Here is a 20,860-nt window from a genome sequence, read left to right as displayed (position 1 = left end):
GTTCAAATGTGTTTTGTGTGTTGTGTTGCTTTTTATTGGTATGGCAGTAAAATGGCAAATGAAATTCCTCGTATGTTGCAAAACGTACTTGGCTAATAAAGTATGATCATGATGTTTAATCAAACTTGTACAATAAATAACACAACTAAAAGAAGAAAATTATGCTAAACATTTACATGGCCAGTTCACACTCTGCATGGGGCCCGCATCCAATTCTATATTCCACTGCTTTTTCTCTTATGAATTGTGGGCGCAGCTGTCGAGTTGCTGCCTTGCAGCGTCAGAGACCCAGGTTCGATCCTGACTCCAGCAACTCTACCGCTGCGCCACCGTGCCCCTCTTAAATTGACTTCTGTCAATTGTAAATTGTGTGGGATTCCAGCAGCAGCACTTGTGTCTCAATTAAAATGTTCTTGTGTCTATAAAACACTATTAAAACAGGTCGCCAAATTCCTTGTTGCCTTTGGGCTGAGGCCATGTGTGCCTCCGCACTTCCTACAGTTCAAAACAATTCAACATCTGGAAGACATTTTTCCGAAACACAAAGTTGTGAAAGAAGAGAGACCAACAAGGCTATCTATCTATCTCTCTATCGTGCTGGAGACCCGGGTTTGATCCGGGTGCTCCGGTTTCCTCCCACACTCCAAAGACGTACAGGTTTGTAGGTTAGTCGACTGGGTGTAAGTGTAGGTTTGTCCCTAGTGTGTGTAGGATAGTGTTAATAGGCGGGGATTGCTGGTCGGCACGGACTTAGTGGGCTGAAGGGCCTGTTTCCTAAACTAAACTAAACCGACCTACAAACCTGCACGTCTTTGGGGTGTGGGAGGAAACCGGAGCACCTGGAGAAAACCCACGTGGTCACGGGGAGAACGTACAAACTCTGTACAGACTGCGCTGTAAGGCAGCAACTCTACCGCTGCGCCACCGTGCCCCTCTTAAATTGACTTCTGTCAATTGTAAATTGTGTGGGATTCCAGCAGCAGCACTTGTGTCTCAATTAAAATGTTCTTGTGTCTATAAAACACTATTAAAACAGGTCGCCAAATTCCTTGTTGCCTTTGGGCTGAGGCCATGTGTGCCTCCGCACTTCCTACAGTTCAAAACAATTCAACATCTGGAAGACATTTTTCCGAAACACAAAGTTGTGAAAGAAGAGAGACCAACAAGGCTATCTATCTATCTCTCTATCTCCTCCTCCTCCTCAGTATGAACTCTGACACTAATGGAGAAACACAGAGATGGCCAGCATCAGTCACAAAGTGCCTCGTGCTGACGTACACCGACTACTAAAGCAGGCAATGGAAAGTTCGGTGGAGTTAGAAAAAGAATGACTAATAAAGGGCAGCGTTGGGCTGGGCCAGGATAAGCCAAGCAGCGTCGGGGAAAAGCAGGAAGTTCACACAAAACATGCCATGGAAACAAATCCACCATTACAAAGATTTCCAAAAAATCGTTACTTTTTTAATACCAGTCAAAGAAACTGCACGAAACTGAAATTCCACTAGAGGTGAGGGGTATAAGATCACAGTCTTTTACCCAGAGTAGGGGAATCAAGAACCAGAGGGCATGGGTTTAAGGTGAGGGGGGAAAGATTTAATAGGAACTTTTTCACACAAAGGGTGGTGGGTGTTTGAACGACCTGCTGGAGGAGGCAGGTACTATCGTGACGTTTAAGAAACATTTAGATAGGTTTGGCTCGTAGGGCCTACTCCTGCACCTATTGTCTATTGCCTTTTGTCTATTGTTAGACAGGTGCATGCATAGGACAGGTTTAGAGGGATGTGGGCCAAACGCAGGCAGGTGGGACTGGTGTAGATGGGGCATGTTGGCAAGTCGGGCCTTATTCCACAATGCAAGACTCTCTACGATGGCACAGCAGTTAGCCTTACAAGGCCAGAAATCTCAGATGCTGTCTGTGTGGAGTTTGCGCGTTCTCCCTGTGACCAAGTGGGTTTCCTCCGGGTGCTCCGGTTTCCTCCCACATCCCAAAGACGTGCGGGTTTGTAGGTTAATTGGCCCCTCTGTAATTTGCCCCCTAGTGTGTTGTGGATCAGAAAGTGGGATCACATAGAACTAGTGTGGAGACTCAACAGTCTGCAGACGTTGGGATCCTGAGTAAAAAGCAAAGAGCTGGAGGAACTCAGCGGGTCAGGCAGCATCTGTGGAGGGAATGGACTGATGACATTTTGGGCTGGTTCCTGGGCAGCACAGTAGAGTTGCTGCCTCACAGCGCCAAGATCTGGGTCCGATCCTGATTACGGATGCTGTCTGTACGGAGTTTGTACGTTCTCCCCGTGACCGCAGTGGGCCTTCTCCGGGTGCTCCGGTTTTCTCCCACGTCCCAAAGAATGTACAATGTGGGAGGAAGCCCACGTGGCCACAGGAAGAACCTGCAAACTCCACACAGACAGTACCTGGAGTCAGGATCGTACCTGGGTCCCTGGCGCTGTGAGGGGGCAGCTGCCCAAATGTATCCATGTGTGTGTCCATGGTCTCCGGGGATGCTGTCTGACCAGCCGAGTTACTCCAGCACTTTTTATTTTTATCCTTAATTGTAAAACAGCATCTGCAGTTCATTTTTTACTAAAGAACAGGCAATAGAACCAAGAGACAATAAATATCGCTGCAGAAAGAGTACTTGGCTTTGAAAAGTCAGCACAAGGGAAGCGTGGGAGGTTGGCAGAAGGAATAAAGAAATGAATCTTCAAGATAGATAAGGAACTCAGGGAAAATGCTAGAAGCTAATTGAACCCGGCTGTTATTTTATATAATCGCAAACTATAGAATTATACAGCATGGATATACAACAGGCCCTTCGGCCCTACTTGCCCATGCCGACCAATATGCCCCATCTACACTAGTCCCGCAAGCTCGCATTTGGCCCATGTCCCTCTAAGCCTGTCCTATCCATGTACCTGTCCAAATGTCTATTAAATGTTGTTTTAATGCCTGCCTCAACTACCTCCTCCGGCAGCTCATTCCATGCACCCACATGTGTTGTCCATCAGGTGGCTATTAAATCTTTCCCCCCTCACCTTAAACCCATGTTGTCTAGTTCTTGATTCACCTACTCTGGAGAAAAGATTAGTTGTACATCTCTATAGGATCAATAGACAATAAGTGCAGGAGTAGGCCCTACAGCCCTTCAAGCCAGCAATGCTAATCAATGTGATCATGGCTGGTCTCCTCCACCTCCTGTACTCCAACCCTGATAAACATATCAGTAAGATGCAGAACAGAGTGGGCAGATTCCTCTGGATGGCTACTTGGGCAGGAACAGCCCCGACTCCCCATGCATCTGCCTTTATTATCTAAATGGTGGCCGACTAGGAAAAGGGGAGATGCAGCGAGACCTGGGTGTCATGGTACACCAGTCATTGAAAGTGGGCATGCAGGTGCAGCAGGCAGTGAAGAAAGCGAATGGTATGTTAGCTTTCATAGCAAAAGGATTTGAGTATAGGAGCAGGGAGGTTCTACTGCAGTTGTACAGGGTCTTGGTGAGACCATACCTGGAGTATTGCGTACAGCTTTGGTCTCCAAATCTGAGGAAGGACATTATTGCCATAGAGGGAGTGCAGAGAAGGTTCACCAGACTGATTCCTGGGATGTCAGGACTGTCTTATGAAGAAAGACTGGATAGACTTGGTTTATACTCTCTAGAATTTAGGAGATTGAGAGGGGATCTTATAGAAACTTACAAAATTCTTAAGGGGTTGGACAGGCTAGATGCAGGAAGATTGCTCCCGATGTTGGGGAAGTCCAGGACAAGGGGTCACAGCTTAAGGATAAGGGGGAAATCCTTTAAAACCGAGATGAGAAGAACTTTTTTCACACAGAGAGTGGTGAATCTCTGGAACTCCCTGCCACAGAGGGTAGTCGAGGCCAGTTCATTGGCTATATTTAAGAGGGAGTTAGATGTGGCCCTTGTGGCTAAGGGGATCAGAGGGTGTGGAGAGAAGGCAGGTACGGGATACTGAGTTGGATGATCAGCCATGATTATATTGAATGGCGGTGCAGGCTCGAAGGGCCGAATGGCCTACTCCTGCACCTAATTTCTATGTTTCTATGTTTCTATGTTTATGTGTACACACACGCACTCACACCAGGGTTAAAGTAAAAGTCTGAATTCGACAAAATGATGTGAATTGTTTCAACGCCAACTAAATAACCACAGTTCACCAGGACAAGTGGGCTGGAAACTTCCGAGATCCAGCACGGAAACAGGCCCTTCGGCCCACCGAGTCCGTGCCGACCATCGATCACCCCCGTACACTAACACCATCCCACACACACTAGGGACAATTTACAATTGCAGAAGCCAATTAACCTACAAACCTGAACGTTTTTGGAGTGTGGGAGCACCCGGAGAAAACCCACACAGGTCACGGGGAGAACGTGCAAACTCCACACAGACAGCACCCGTGGTTGGGATTGAACCGGGGTCTCTGTCGCCGCGAGGCAGCAACTCTACCGCTGCGCCACCGTGAATTTGTCTTCCCGCTGCCAACTGTGTTGTTTCCTCCATCTCCCCCCCCCCCTCCTTTCCCCCTCTCTCTGGCGCTGTGGGGCAGCAGCTCTACCCACCGTGGCCGGATGCCAGTGCTGGGTCCTACCTTGTTGTTCCACCGGTTAACGTTGCCGAACCCGCCGGTGCCCAGCCGCTCCTTCATCTCCCACGCCCCGCAGCTGAGGTTCTGTGAGGAGAGTGGACGACTCATCCTCACTCACCCTGTGGGCAACAGAGGCAGGTTAGAGGGTGGCGTTGGCAGCAATTCCCGCACACGTTCCCCGGGCGCTCCTCCCGGGGGGGCAAGAGGTTCTCAGGGGAAACAAACGGCCACAGGAACTCAGCGGGTGGAGCAGCTTCTGCCGAGGCTGAAGAGACAGGCGGTCTTTCGGGTTGTGGTTCCACTTCAGTACTGGACACAGAGTGCTGGAGTAACTCAGCGGGTCAGGCAGCATCTGTGGAGAACATGGATAGGTGACGTTTCACAGAGTGCTGGAGTAACTCAGCGGGTCAGGCAGCATCTGTGGAGAACATGGATAGGTGACGTTTCACAGAGTGCTGGAGTAACTCAGCGGGTCAGGCAGCATCTGTGGAGAACATGGATAGGTGACGTTTCACAGAGTACTGGAGTAACTCAGCGGGTCAGGCAGCATCTGTGGAGAACATGGATAGGTGACGTTTCACAGAGTGCTGGAGTAACTCAGCGGGTCAGGCAGCATCTATGGCGCTAAGGAAATAGGCAAAGTTTTGGGTCGAAACCCATAAGGGTTTCGGCCCGAAACGTTGCCTATTTCCAGAAGGATTTCGGCCCGAAACGTTGCCTATTTCCAGAAGGATTTCGGCCCGAAACGTTGCCTATTTCCTTAGCTCCATAGATGCTGCTGCACCATAACTCAGTGGGTCAGGCAGCATCTGTGGAGAACATGGATAGGTGACGTTTCACAGAGTGCTGGAGTAACTCAGCGGGTCAGGCAGCATCTGTGGAGAACATGGATAGGTGACGTTTCACAGAGTGCTGGAGTAACTCAGCGGGTCAGGCAGCATCTGTGGAGAACATGGATAGGTGACGTTTCACAGAGTGCTGGAGTAACTCAGTGGGTCAGGCAGCATCTGTGGAGAACATGGATAGGTGACGTTTCACAGAGTGCTGGAATAACTCAGTGGGTCAGGCAGCATCTATGGCGCTAAGGAAATAGGCAACGTTTTGGGTCAAAACCCGTAAGGGTTTCGGCCCGAAACGTTGCCTATTTCCAGAAGGATTTCGGCCCGAAACGTTGCCTATTTCCTTAGCTCCATAGATGCTGCTGCACCATAATTCAGTGGGTCAGGCAGCATCTGTGGAGAACATGGATAGGTGACGTTTCACAGAGTGCTGGAGTAACTCAGCGGGTCAGGCAGCATCTCTGGAGATCAGGACCCTTCTTCAGACCATTTTCCTTCTGTCCCAGTCACGACCTGAAACGTCACCCATCCATGTTCTCCAGAGATACTGCCTGACCTGTTGAATTACTCCAGCATTTTGTGTCATAGAAACATAGAAAATAGTTGCAGAAGGAGGCCATTCAGCCCTTCGAGCGAGCACCACCATTCATTGTCATCATGGCTGATCATCCAAAATCAGTACCCCGTTCCTGCCTTCTCCCCATATCCCTTGATTCCGTTAGCCCTAAGAGCTAAATCAAGTCAAGTCAAGTCAAGTTTATTCGTCACATACACATACGAGATGTGCAGTGAAATGAAAAGTGGCAATGCTCGCGGACTTTGTGCAAAAGACCAACAACAAACAACCAAACAAACTATAAAAATCATAACACACACATATTCTTTTACATAATAAATATTGGAAGGAAAAACGTTCAGTAAAGTTAGTCCCTGGTGAGATAGGAGTTTACAGTCCGAATGGCCTCTGGGAAGAAACTCCTTCTCAACCTCTCCGTTCTCACCGCATGGCAACGGAAGCGTTTGCCTGACCGTAGCAGCTGGAACAGTCCGTTGCTGGGGTGGAAGGGGTCTCCCATGATATTGTTGGCTCTGGGTGAATTGGCCTCCACTGCCGTCTGTGGCAGAGAATACCACACATTCACAACTCTCTGGGTGAAAAAGTTTTTCCTCATCTCAGTCCTAAATGGGTTTCCCCTTATTCTTAAACTGTGATTAAGAAGGAACTGCAGATGCTGGAAATCGAAGTGCTGGAGAAACTCAGCGGGTGCAGCAGCATCTATGGAGCGAAGGAAATAGGCAACGTTTCGCGCCGAAACCCTTCTTCAGACTGATGGGGGGTGGCGGGGAGAAGAAAGGAAAAAGGAGGAGGAGGAGCCCGAGGGCTGAGGAAGGGGAGGAGGCAGCAAGGGCTAACAAATTTGGGAGAATTCAATGTTCATTCCCGCAGGATGCAGGCTCCCCAAGCGGAATATGAGGTGCTGTTCCTCGAATTTCCGGTGTTGCTCGCTCTGGCCATGGAGGAGACCCAGGACAGAGAGGTCGGATGGGGAATGGGAGGGGGAGTTGAAGTGCTGAGCCACCGGGAGGTCAGGTTGGTTATTGCGGACTGAGCGGAGGTGTGAGGCGTAACGCACTTTATCAGTTTATTTGTTTATGTGTGTATATATATATATTACGGTATATGGACACACTGATCTGTTTAGTAGTCAATGCCTACTATGTTCTGTTGTGCTGAAGCAAAGCAAGAATTTTGTTGTCCTGTCAGGGACACATGACAATAAACTCACTTGAACTTGAACTTGAGTTTAGTCCCTTATCGCCACGTCTCACCACCAAAAACACCTTGTTGTCGGTATCAGTGCTGAAGACAAGAGATGCAATCTGCAGCATTTTCCATATTTCAATGGTTGATTGGTATTTTATTTGTCACGTACACAACTGCACGGTGAAATGATGTTTGCATTTGTTACACATGCATTCGCCACCATCTTTGATGCCTTTATTCAAAGTCCAAAGTCCAGTCGGCCCGCTCGCTCGATGTACTGGAGCAGTTCCCGTGAACCGACAATAGACAACAGGTGCAGGAGTAGGCCATTCGGCCCTTCGAGCCAGCACCGCCATTCACTGTGATCATGGCTTATCATCCCCAATCAGTACCCCGTTCCTGCCTTCTCCCCATATCCGTTGACTCCGCTATTTTTAAGAGCCCTATCGAACTCTCTCTTGAAAGCATCCAGAGAATTGGCCTCCACTGCCTTCTGAGGCAGAGAATTCCACACATTCACAACTCTCTGGGCGAAAAACGTTTTCCCTCATCTCAGTCCTAAATGGGTTACCCCTTATTTTTAAATTGTGATTAAGAAGGAACTGCAGATGCTGGAAAATCGAAGGTAGACAAAAGTGCTGGAGAAACTCAGCGGGTGCAGCAGCATCTATGGAGCGAAGGAAATAGGCAACTTTTCGGGCCGAAACCCTTGAAGGGTTTCGGCCCGAAACGTTGCCTATTTCCTTCGCTCCATAGATTTCCTTCGCTCCATATATTCTTAAATTGTGACCCCTGGTTCTGGGCTCCCCCAACATCGGGAACATTTTTCCTTGTGTCTCGAAGAGGTTCTTGGATATTTGGTTCCCTGATTATCTCCCCCCCCTCACATCAACACAAAAACCAGGGCAGGAAGAGGCCATTCGGCCCCTTGGTGGTAGGCAGGGTGATGAAGAAGGCTTTTGGCACAGTAGTCTACATCAGTCAGGACATTGAGTATAGAAGTTGAAAATCGATGTCACAGTTATACAAGACATTGGTCATGAGTCAAGAGTGTTTATTGTCATGTGTCCCAGATAGAACAATGAAATTCTTGCTTGCTGCAGCACAACAGAATATGTCAACTTAATATGTAGGCACGAACTGCAGATGCTGGTTTAAACCGAAGATAGGCACAAAAAGCTGGAGTAACTCAGCAGGTGAGGCAGCATCAATGGAGCGAAGGAATAGGTGACATTTCAGGTCGAGACCTTTCTTCAGACTGATGTGGAGGTGGGGGGGGGGGGGGGGGGGGCGGGAAGAAGAAAGGAAGATGCGGAGAAAGTGGGCTGTGGGAGAGCTGGGAAGGGGAGGGGCAGGAGGGAGAAAGCAGGGACTACCTGAAATTTGAGACATCAATGTTCCTACCGCTGGGGAGTAACTCAGCGAGTCAGGCAGCATCTCTGGAGAGAAGGAATGGGTGACGTTTCGGGTCGAGACCCTTCTTCAGACAGGCAGCCTCACACAAGTATCGGCCGATTCTCACATCCGAGTCACACCCAGCGTTGACAAGTCATGGGCTTCCCTTACATTCATACAATGTCCCGGCCTCCTACACTCACCTTCCTTCCTCCTTCCACACTGTTCAGGAAGCAGCCGGCCAGTGACTAAAGGAATGCATCTTGCCCAGCACTAGGTGGACACAAAATGCTGGAGCAACTCAGCGGGGCAGGCAGCATCTCTGGAGAGAAGGAATGGGTGACGTTTCGGGTCGAGACCCTTCTTCAGACCAAAGATCCTACAGCGAGCAAGATAGTCCACTCGACGAAAAAGACGTAGTACGGTCATGGGCAGATTCATGGGTAATTTTCGGCCCCATTTCCGTAACCGGCTTCCGTCTCCGCACCAAAGATCCCGTAGGATACCAGTGCGGAGACGGAAGCCGGTTACGGAAACATCCTCGTAAAAATAAAAGTTCTTTGGGAAAAATCTTCTCCTCGTTTTCAGAATTTTAAATTATTAACAGACTGTTCTCCCGCAACGTTGATTACACTGCGAGTCGGGTCGGGTTACTGAAATGGATGAAAAAAAGGCCCACGTTCCGCTCCGTTGCGTACTACACGTCAGCCCATTGCATTTAGCAGGAGTGGTCTATCTTGCTCCGCTATAGGATCTTTGCTTCAGACTGACAAATGTCTTGTCCAGCACCGGCCTGTCCGACACTCTGCCTCTGCCGAGTACACACCGCTCAGATGTGCTTTACCACAGACAGCTCACATCACTTTAGTTTAGTTTAGAGATACAGTGTGGAAACAGGCCCTTCGGCCCATCGAGTCCGTGCTGACCAGCGATCGCCGAACACTAGATCCATCCAACGCACCAGGGACAATATACAGAAGCCTCTTAACCTGTAAATCTGCACATTTAGATCAGTTTAGCTTAGAGATACAGCGTGGAAACAGGCCCTTCGGCCCATCGAGACCATGTTGACCAATGATCACCTGTTCTACCCTACACACACCAGCGACGATTTACAGAAGCCAATTAACCAACAAACCTGCACGTCTTTGTGATGTGGGGGGAAATTGGAGACGTGCGGGTTTGTAGGTTAATTGTCCTTCTGTAAACAGCCTCCACTGTGTCGGGAGTGGATGAGAAAGTGGGAAAATGATAAAACTATCGACAACGTGTGATCGATGGTCGGCGTCGACAATAAACAACAGACAATAGGTGCAGGAGTAGAGGCCATTCGGCCCTTCAAGCCAGCACCGCCATTCAATGTGATCATGGCTGATCATCCACAATCAGTACCCCGTTCCTGCCTTCTCCCCATATCCCCTGGCTCCACTATCTTTAAGAGCCCTATCTAGCTCTCTCTTGAAAGCATCCAGAGAACCTGCCTCCACCGCCCTCTAAGGCAGAGAATTCCACACTCACATCTCTCTGTGAAAAAGTGTTTCCTCGTCTCCGTTCTAAATGATTCATTAAAGTGTGTATAAACTGTTTATTCTTAAACTGTGGCCCCTGGTTCTGGACTATAACAACATCGGGAACACGCTTCCTGCCTCGAGCGTGTCCAAACCCTTAACAATCTTATATGTTTCAATAAGATATCCTCTCATCCTTCTAAACTCCAGAGTTTACGACAGAGTGGACGACAGATGGCACAATGGGCTAAGTGTTCGGCTGGCAACCGGAAGGTAGCTGGTTCGAATCCCGCTTGGAGTGCATACTGTCGTTGTGTCCTTGGGCAAGACACTTCACCCACCTTTGCCTGTGTGTGTCCTTGGGCAAGACACTTCACCCACCTTTGCCTGTGTGTGTGGATGTAATTATGTGAAGCACTTTGGGGTCAATGCAAGTTGACTAAAAATGTGCTATATAAAAAAAAGAAAGAAAGAAAGAAGAAAGAGTGTACAAGCCCAGCCGCTCCATTCTCTCAGCATATGACAGTCCCGCCATCCTGGGAATTAACCTGGTGAACCTACGCTGCACTCCCTCGGTAGCAAAACTCAGTGGGCCGAAGTTTCTGTGCTGTATCTTTCAATCGATCATAAACCTCAGTACGTTGCGAAAGCCACACAGCCACCAAAATAAACATGTAGCGTGGCAATCACGACCCCTTATCTCCCGTTCGAGCGCGTACTGCCGCTCGCAATAGCCGCAATCAACTTCGATTACTGACAGTGTCCGATGGAATACAAAACCACACAGATGAAACCTTGCCGATAATGCAGTCGTGAGTAACGATGATGGAAACACTCAACATTGTAAGGTTACGGGAACTGAAAAACTCTGACAAACAAATACAAAGTTCAACTTTGGACCAAGGAAGCCAGCTTCTTTATATGTGATGCTGAGTTACTCCAGCACTTTGCAATTTTTTTTTTGTAAACCAGCATCTGCAGTTCCTTGTGCCTGACGCGGTCATCCCTGTCTGCAGCATCTGCAACACCTACAGGAGCAAAACAGTGAGTCGGGAAGGATCACCATTCCTCTCTGGGTTTTTCTCCCAAGTTGTCCTCCCTTAGAAGAGAGGAGAAGCAAGGAACTGCAGATGCTGATTTACAAAAATAAAACTCACACTATGCTGGAGTCACTCAGCGGGTGAGATGCTGCCTGACCCTCTGAGTTACTCCAGCACTCTGTGTCTATCTAATGTAAACCAGCATCTGCAGTTCCTTCCTACTCATTCATGGTGTGTTACTTTATTTGTCATTTAGACAATTGACAATAGGTGCAGGAGGAGGCCATTCAGCCCTTCGAGCCAGCACCGCCATTCAATATGATCATGGCTGATCATCTAAAATCAGTACCCCGTTCCTGCTTTTTCCCCATATCCCTTGATTCCTCAGATACATCTTGGACAAGCATCTCAGATAAGAAGGGTCTCGTCACCTATTCCTTCGCTCCATAGATGCTTCCGCACCCGCTGAGTTTCTCCAGCTTTTTTTGTCTACCATCAGATACAGTACAACTGTTCAAGAAGGAACTGCAGATGCTGGAAAATCAAAGGTGGACAAAAATGCTGGAGAAACTCAGCGGGTGCGGCAGCATCTATGGAGCGAAGGAAATAGGCAAAGTTTCGTGCCGAAACGTTGCCTATTTCCTTCGCTCCATAGATGCTGCCGCACCCGCTGAGCTACAGTACAACTGTCTGGCAGTGCGTAGGAAGGAACTGCAGTTGCTGGTTTAAACCGAAGATAGACACAAAAAGCAGGAGTAACTCAGCGGGACAGGCAGCATCTCCCATTCCTTCTCTCCAGAGATGCTGCCTGTCCCACGGAGTTACTCCAGCATTTTGTGTCTATCTTCAGTATAAAGCAGGCATCTGCAGTTCCTTCCTACAGAGTGTACAGCCCCGCCAGTTTGGCGCCATTATCAGCCCCAGTTGTAGTAAGTGCAGAGTTCTTGATCTGACCATGAAGGTCTGTTGTCCTGGCGACATCCAGGGGCCCCAGCATCGGCCAAGAATTATTTATTTTTAAAAATGCGTTTCGCATAAAAGAAATCCTCTGGGGTTTCTGATTCATTACCAAGAAAAACTCTATTCAATTGCTTCCTTCCGACGAACAGAACCCAGAGCTCATTGTGCCTGAGATGTTGAAGAAACATTCACCGATCCTCCTGCCTCACACTTGTGAAAACACAATGTTATCGTTCACTCCTTCCTCCAACAATCCAGCCTCAACCCCCTCCATTCACCAAGAAAACAGCAGCTATTTTTCAGCATAAATTCCAATGAGAGCAACTTTAATCCCTATCTGAAATTGTTAGGTGGTGATCCCTTCTTGGTTCTTGGTTTCTTGGTCCTCCAAAATATTCCAAGTGGAATTTAAACTGGAGGTGGTGAAGGGAGGGCTTAAGCCAGAAAGGGTTATTGGGAAGATACTGGGTTCCACCCCAGAGAATTCAGAAGTTTGGCGACACTCGCTTCTCTCTCACAGGTGTTAGTAACAAATCGAGCTGCCTGTCTTTGGACACGTTCGATGGAAGAAATGTTTTTATCTGTGTATGGGTCCCATGCTGCAACTGCGTAGCCCAAATGAGGTCTAACGAGGGTGAAGTATAGCTTCTCCTTGTCAGAAGTTGAACAATGATGAAAGTTGCGCCTCAGGAAGTTTAGGACACCTGTTGCTTTCACCGTTGCATGATGAGTCTGACCATTCCAACGCAGATCATTCTGCAATTTGATGCCAAGATACTTGGTTTGTTTGGATTCTTCAAGGGTGGCACCAAGTATATTGTAAGATGTTTCGCCTGGATTCCTCTTTCTGGTGACACGCATGGTTTCACATTTGGAAGGGTTGAACTGCATGCCCCATTGTTGTGACCACTCAACCATAGTATCGCGATCCCTGGATTCTGGGGGGGCAAGTTTCTGCAACGTGAATGCACCGGATAGAATGTCACGATTTCACGATTTCACGACCTCCGCAATTCACTGTCGCACCGAACACCACAGCCCCTCCCGGCTCGGACCTGCCCCGCAAAGAGTGGGTCGCCCTGAACCAGCTCCGTACAAGGGTCGGCCGGTTCAACGCCAACATGCATCGCTGGGGGGCTGCGTCTATCTGCTGCCTGCGTGTGTGGAGGAGACCAGCAAACAGCGCAGCAGCACGGCATTATCGACTGCCCTGTCCTCCGCCCTCCCTGGTGGAGGGCTGGACCTCACAGCCCTCGACAACAGCAACATTGAACTGGCTCCAGCTCCTGGAGACCGTTACATAACCTCTGCTGCCTCAAACGCAGGAAGAAGTAGAATGTCAGATAACCAGCCTTTCCAGTTCGTGGCTGAGCTGCCCGCTTCCAATGCAAGGTCAAACACGTCATTGTTTCCAAAGATCCTACAGCGGAGCAAGATAGTCCACTCGACGAAAAAGACGTAGTACGGTCATGGGCAGATTCATGGGTCATTTAAGGCCCCATTTCCGTAACCAGCTTCCGTCTCCGCACCAAAGATCCCGTAGGATGCTAGTGCGGAGACGGAAGTCGGTTACGGAAACATCCCTCGTAAAAATAAAAGTTATTTGGTAAAAATCTTCTCCTCATTTTCAGAATTATAATTTATAAACACAAACTGTTCCCCCGCAACGTTGATTACACTGCGAGTCGGGTCGGGTCCGGTTACGGAAATGGATGAAAAAAAAGCCCCTCGTTCCATTACGTTGTGTACTACACATCCGCCCATTGCATTTAGCAGGAGTGGTCTATCTTGCTCCGCTATAGGATCTTCGATTGTTTCTCTCTCTATAAATTCCAGCCAGCTTGCAGGAGGCAGCCCCGGGGCACAAAGATGGCCGGGAGAGGAGAGGGGAGGGACGTCGGGCTTGTATACTCTGGAATTTATAAGGATGAGACGGGATCTTATTGAAACATATAAGATTATTAAGGGTTTGGACACGCTAGAGGCAGGAAACATGCTCCCGATGTTGGGGGAGTCCAGAACCAGGGGCAACAGTTTAGGAAAATGGGATCGGCCATTTAGAACGGAGATGAGGAAAAACTTTTTCACCCAGAGAGTTGTGAATCTGTGGAATTCTCTGCCTCAGAAGGCAGTGGAGGCCAATTCTCTGGATGGTTTTCGGAGAGAGTTTGATAGAGCTCTTAAAGATAGCGGAGTCAAAGGATATGGGGAGAAGGCAGGAACGGGGTACTGATTGTGGATGATCAGCCATGATCACAGTGAATGGCGGTGCTGGCTCGAAGGGCCGAATGGCCTACTCCTGCACCTGTTGTCTATTGTCGGTTCGTGGGAACTGCTCCAGTACATCGAGCGAGCGGGCCGACTGGACTTTGGACTTTGAATAACGGCACCAAGGATGGTGGCAAATGCATGTGTAACAAATGCAAACATTATTTCACCGTGCAGTTGTGTACGTGACAAATAAACACCGATCAACCATTGAAACATGGAAAATGCTGCAGATCGCATCTCTTGTCTTCATCACTGATACCAACAACACAATGTTTCTGGTGGTGAGACGTGGCGATAAGGGACTAAACTTAATCAGATCGCCACATGATGCGCAGCCGACAGCACGGCGAAATGTGGCCGGACAGCAGGTGAATGTTGAGACAAGTCTTGATGCAAAGAACAACAAACCAACTCCTGATGGACATAGCACGCCTTGAAGAAATGAGACTCTGACTAATAGATAAATATGACCAATTCTTAAGGAGTTGGTCTCCTTTCATCGACTTTTTGGAATCATGTGATGCAGCGGTACCATAAGGATTGCTGATTTCAGTTCATGACGTGGATAGATCTACATCTCCGAATATAGATTTGAAAAATTCTCTTTTAAGGGGCCTTTTCTTCTATTTCTACTTTCCACCTTTTCTTTTTTATTTTATTTTTTTATTTTTATTTTTTATATCCACACTTCACATTTTTCTACACTCTACCATCTATTTTTCCACTCTTTCCCCTTTCTATTGTTTTCTTTTTCTTGTCTTGCCTACTCATAACATAAAACTAGAGGTTGTACATAGAATGGATTACGGTATGACATAGTTGGCACCTACAATTAGGTGCCACTGTATTGTTTTGTATTGTATTAACTTCTAATAAAATAAACAAAAAAAAAACAACAAAAAAACTCCAGATTTTACTCAACAACTTGCAGGCACCTCCCTCCCTCGCGAGTGTGGAGCACAAGTGGATACTCAGCAGTCACCAGTTGCAACACATCATGGCAAAGCCATGCAGCCAAGATTCACTGGGATTTAGAAGGATGAGAGGACATCTTCTGGATGTGGGTGTAGTACGCTGAGCAGCTCGAGGTAGAGAGAGCTTCACTCAGTACTCTGATGGTGATAGACTTACTAGTCGAGATGGAGATGCTTTTGGAGTTCCATCTTTGTAAGTGTTGATAGAAACATAGAAAATAGGTGCAGGAGTAGGCCATTTGGCTCCTTCGAGCCAGCACCGCCATTCAATATGATCATGGCTTATCACCCAACTCAGTATCCTGTACCTGCCTTCTCTCCATACCCCCTGATCCCTTTAGCCACAAGGGCCACATCTAACTCCCACTTAAATATAGCCAATGAACTGGCCTCAACTACCTTCTGTGGCAGAGAATTCCACAGATTCACCACTATTTTTCACTGTGTAAAAAAAAAAATTCTCATCTCAGTCCTAAAAGACTTCCCCCTTATCCTTAAACTGTGATCCCTTGTTCTGGACTTCCCCAACATCGGGAACAATCTTCCTGCATCTAGCCTGTCCAACCCCTTAAGAATGTTGTAAGTTTCTATAAGATCCCCCCTCAATCTTCTATCTGTTGTTTTGGAGATCTCTGATGCTGGCTGGTAGGGTACTCCAATCCCTTGCTGTCTTGAAGAAAAACGAGTTTGTTTTCTTATAGAAACATATCAAATTCTTAAAGGATTGGACAGGCTAAATGCAGGAAAAGTGTTCCCCATGTTTGGAGAATCCAGAACCAGAATTACGTCACAATTTAGGAATAAGGGGTCGGCTATTTAGGACTGAGATGTTGTGCATCTGTGGAATTCTCTGCCACAGAAGGCAGTGGAGGCCAATTCACTGGATGTTTTCAAGAGAGTTTTCGGGCTAAAGCAACGTGGTCACAGGGAGAACGTGCAAACTCCACACAGGCAACACACAAAGTGCAGGAGGAACTCCGCGGGTCAGGCAACATCTGAGGAGGGAGTGGACAGGCAGTGTTTCAGGACGGGACCTTTCCTCAGACATTTGTAATGAGATCTACCCACTACATTGCTGCCTAATTATAGGAGCTATTTTCACCCAAGTTCCCATCACACAGAAACATAGACAATAGGTGCAGGAGTAGGTTATTCGGCCCTTCGAGCCAGCACCTCCGTTCAATATGATCATGGCTGATCATCTAAAATCAGTGCCCCGTTCCTGCTTTTCCCCCATATCCCTTGATTCCGTTAGCCTGAAGTTAGCTAAATCCAACTCTCTCTTGAAAACATCCAGTGAATTGGCCTCCACTGCCTTCTGTGGCAGAGAGTTCCACAGATTCACAACTCTCTGGGTGGATTTTTCACATCTGGTACAAACACATCTGGGGAAGCCTGAGGAACAGGGCTTTTTGTACAATGTCATTAGTCACAGCCTGCCACAGTATCACAAAGATATTAGAGGGCATACAGTCTGTAAAGAGACAAAACGACCTGTGTAAATCATCAAACCATCCACTTTAATCAGATATTTGTCCCCTTTTTTTAAATCTCCCCCTGCATTTTTCAGTTTTAGAGACACAGCGGGGAAGCAGGCCCTTTGGCCCACTGAGTCCCTGCTGACCAGCGGTCACTAGTTCCATCTGGGGGCATTTTTGCAGAAGCCAATTAACCTGCAAACCTGCACTTCTTTGGAATGTGGGAGGAAGCCGGAGCACCCGGAGGAAACCCACGTGGTCCTTGTGTTGGCGAGATGGGTCGCTGCCCCACTGGGTTCAAGGTGAAGGGGAAAAGAGTTAACGGGACTCTGAGGGGTAACTTTTTCACACAAGTCAAGTCAAGTCAAGTTTATTCGTCACATACACATACGAGATGTGCAGTGAAATGAAAAGTGGCAATGCTCACGGACTTTGTGCAAAAGACAAACAACAAACTATAAACATAAACAAACATAAACACACATATTCTTTTACATATTAAATATTGGAAGGAAAAACGTTCAGTAAAGTTAGTCCCTGGTGAGATAGGAGTTTACAGTCCGAATGGCCTCTGGGAAGAAACTCCTTCTCAACCTCTCCGTTCTCACCGCATGGCAACGGAGGCTTTTGCCTGACCGTAGCAGCTGGAACAGTCCGTTGCATGGGTGGAAGGGGTCTCCCATGATTTTATTGGCTCTGGATTTTATTGGCTGAAAGGGTGGTGGGTGTATGGAACAAGCTGCCAGAGGAGGTAGTTGAGGCTGGGACTATCCCAACGTTTAATAAGCAGTTAAGACGGGTACATGGATAGGACAGGTTTGGAGGGATAGGGACCAAACGCTGGCAGGCGGGACTAGTGTAGGTGGGACATGTTGGTCGGTGTGGGCAAATCCTGTCTATGACTCTATGGCTCCATCAGAGAACTTAAAAAAATCTTACTCTGGCTGTCTCACTCACTCCTGGATAACCCCAACTCCTTGATTTTAACACTGACGTCAATACTTCATTACTGTTGCAGGAAGGAATTGCAGATGCTGGTTTAAACCGAAGATAGACACAAAACGCTGGCAACTTCATGACTTCCTTACTCTCAGCTATTTTATTTACATTGATCTTCATGGATTTCCTGCCCTAGATTCTTGTTACTTTTATTCCACTGGCAATATCATTAAAAATAGATTATTATTCAGCAGGAGCTACAATGCCCTATTTACATTAACACGATGATCAGTTTTCTAAGAACTGTTGCAATTTAGTTAGTCAACCATTCGCAATGCTCATTTACGTGTTAGATTGCATCTTTTCAATCTGAGACAAGAGGGCCAAATGACGTTATGTACGTTTTAGTTTTTAGTTGGTTGTCCTCTCACCCCATTGCAGCAGTCCCCCCCGCCCCCCCCCGCCCTGTTCTCAGTCGCACCAAACACCTTGTGTAACCTCGGTGGCCGGGCAAGGAGAAGGACGATGGCTCACGGGACGATCGCCCGATGGTGCCAAAACCAGCCGCCGATTACAATTCACAGACTCACACTAGTATTGTAGTTATTCACTATTATGGTCATCAAAGGTGGTGCAGCGGGTAGTGCTGCTGCCTTGTAGCGCCAGACGCCCGGGTTTGATCCTGACTTGCGGAGTTTGCACGTTCTCCCTGTGACCGCGTGGGTTTCCTCCGGGTGCTCCGGTTTCCTCCCACATCCCAAAGACGTGCAGGTTTGTAGGTTAATTGGCTTCTGCAATTTGTAAATTGTCCCTAGTGTGAAAGATAGTGCTAGTATACGGGGAGATTGCTGGTCGGTGTGGACTCGCTGGACTGGAGGGCCTGTTTGCACCCTCTATCTCTAACGTCTAGAGTTATTGAATTGCATTTGTATGTTATTTATTATCGATGTGTGTTGTGTTTACAGGCCCATTGTGCTGTAGCAAGTAAGAACTGCATGTTCCACTGTGGAGGAAGGAACTACAGATGCTGGTTTACTCTGAAGGTAGACGCACAATGCTGGTAGAGGGGCCTTGATCCCTCCGATTGTCAACGTCCCTTAGTGCCCAATCATTCAGGGCCCATGTCCTGCCCCAAATTCCATGATCACAAAACTGCTGGGAATTAAATTGCATCTGCCAAATGTTCCACCCAGTTCTCCACCTAATATCTCTGACTAATAAAAGTGGAAATGGAGCGTTCATCCATGGGACGGGGAGCGTGGTGTCACGACAACAAACCCTTCCCCTCAAAGGCAGCAAGATGAAAGAACTAGTCATCCACTTGAGGAAACGGGGTGGCGTCCATGGAGATAGTCGGCAGCTCCATGTTCCCAGGGATTGGAATCACACAAAAAGTTTGTGTTGGTTCCCATCGCACTGACTCCACAATCCTGACAGCTCGCCAACGCCTTTACTGCCCGAGATGTCTGTATTCCCACTGGGAGTCACAGCGACGCAGTGGTAGAGCAACTTCCTCCCGGCTACAGAGACCCGGGTTCGATCCCCGCCTCTGATGCTGTCTTTGTGGAGTTTGCACGTTCTCCCGGTGACTGCGTGGGTCTCATAGAAACATAGAAAATAGGTGCAGGAGTAGGCCATTCGGCCCTTCGAGCCTGCACCGCCATTCAATATGATCATGGCTGATCATCCAACTCAGTATCCTGTACCTGCCTTCTCTCCATACCCCCTGATCCCTTTAGCCACAAGGGCCACATCTAACTCCCTCTTAAATATAGCCAATGAACTGTGGCCTCAACTACTTTCTGTGGCAGAGAATTCCATAGATTCACCACTCTATGTGTGAATTTTTATTTTATCATCTCGGTCCTAAAAGATTTCCCCCCTTATCCTTAAACTGTGACCCCTTGTTCTGGACTTCCCCAACATCGGGAACAATCTTCCTGCATCTAGCCTGGCCAACCCCTTAAGAATTTTGTAAGTTTCTATAAGATCCCCCCTCAATCTTCTAAATTCTAGCGAGTACAAGCCGAGTCTATCCAGTCTTTCTTCATATGAAAGTCCTGCCATCCCAGGAATCAGTCTGGTGAACCCTCTCTGTACTCCCTCTATGGCAAGAATGTCTTTCCTCAGATTAGGAGACCAAAACTATACACAATTGTACTGTACTGTCTCCTCCAGTTTCCTCCCACATCCCAAAGACGTACGGGTTGGTAGGTTAATCGGCCCCTCTGTAAATTGTCCTCGGTGTGCAGGGAAAGGATGAGGAAGTGGGATAACGTGGAACTAGCGTGAACGGGCGATCGCTGGGCGGCACGGACTCGCTGGGCTCTGTCCAAGCTGTATCTCTGCACTAAACCAAGACGGAGGAAATTCTGTAGTTCGCCAATGACTCTTACCAATTTCTACAGATGCACCAGAAAAAACAGCCTGTCGTGATGCATCACAGCTTCGTTTGGAAGCATCACTGCCCAAGAGTTGAAGAGGTAGCCCAGTCCATCACACAAACTGCACCCCACCACCCCCGTCCCCCCCTCTCACCCCATTGACTCCTCCACATTTAACGCTGCCTCGGGAAAGCAGCCAACTAGATCTATGACCACTTACACCCCGATCATCCCCATCACTCCCCTCTCCTGCTGAGTACACCATACAAATACGTACCACCAGATGCAGGATCACCTTGTGTGGGAAGGAACTGCAGATGCTGGTTTACACCGAAGATCGAGACAACATGCTGGAGTCATTCAATGGGACGTGCAGCACCTCTGGAGAGAAGCAATGGGTGACGTTTCGGTTCAAGACCCTTCTTCAGGCTGAGATAAAGGGGAGAGGGAGATTAGAGATAGTGAAGGGTAAGGTGTGAAAACGACAGATCAAAGTAGACAGAGGTAGACAGAAATGTTGGAGAAACAGCTTCTTCCCTTTTTGGACAATTGAACCCTCATGAGCAGGGATTTAGACCCGAGAGGGGGAGAGAGGAGGAGGAGGGAGGGAGAGGGGGAGAGAGGAAGAGGAGGGAGCTGATCTGCAATTCCATGTCCCTCACCATCTTCCAGTCCCGCCTCAAGACCCATCTCTTCA

General features: G+C 48.0%; 1 protein-coding gene across 1 annotated transcript in view; it reads right to left on the bottom strand.

The window, feature by feature from the left end:
• The window catches only part of ikbkb (inhibitor of nuclear factor kappa B kinase subunit beta), a 54,713-nt gene extending 34,125 nt beyond the window's left edge, over positions 1 to 20,588 (bottom strand). The window contains 2 exon segments of the mRNA XM_033013826.1: positions 4,614 to 4,729; positions 20,441 to 20,588. Coding sequence (XP_032869717.1) covers positions 4,614 to 4,718 — 105 coding nt within the window. The 5' untranslated portion in view covers positions 4,719 to 4,729; positions 20,441 to 20,588.
• Positions 20,589 to 20,860: the final 272 nt, after the last annotated feature.

The sequence above is a fragment of the Amblyraja radiata genome, chromosome 39 (assembly GCF_010909765.2).
Source record: "Amblyraja radiata isolate CabotCenter1 chromosome 39, sAmbRad1.1.pri, whole genome shotgun sequence".
NCBI lineage: Eukaryota > Metazoa > Chordata > Chondrichthyes > Rajiformes > Rajidae > Amblyraja > Amblyraja radiata.
This window is presented reverse-complemented; position numbering and strand designations above follow the sequence as displayed.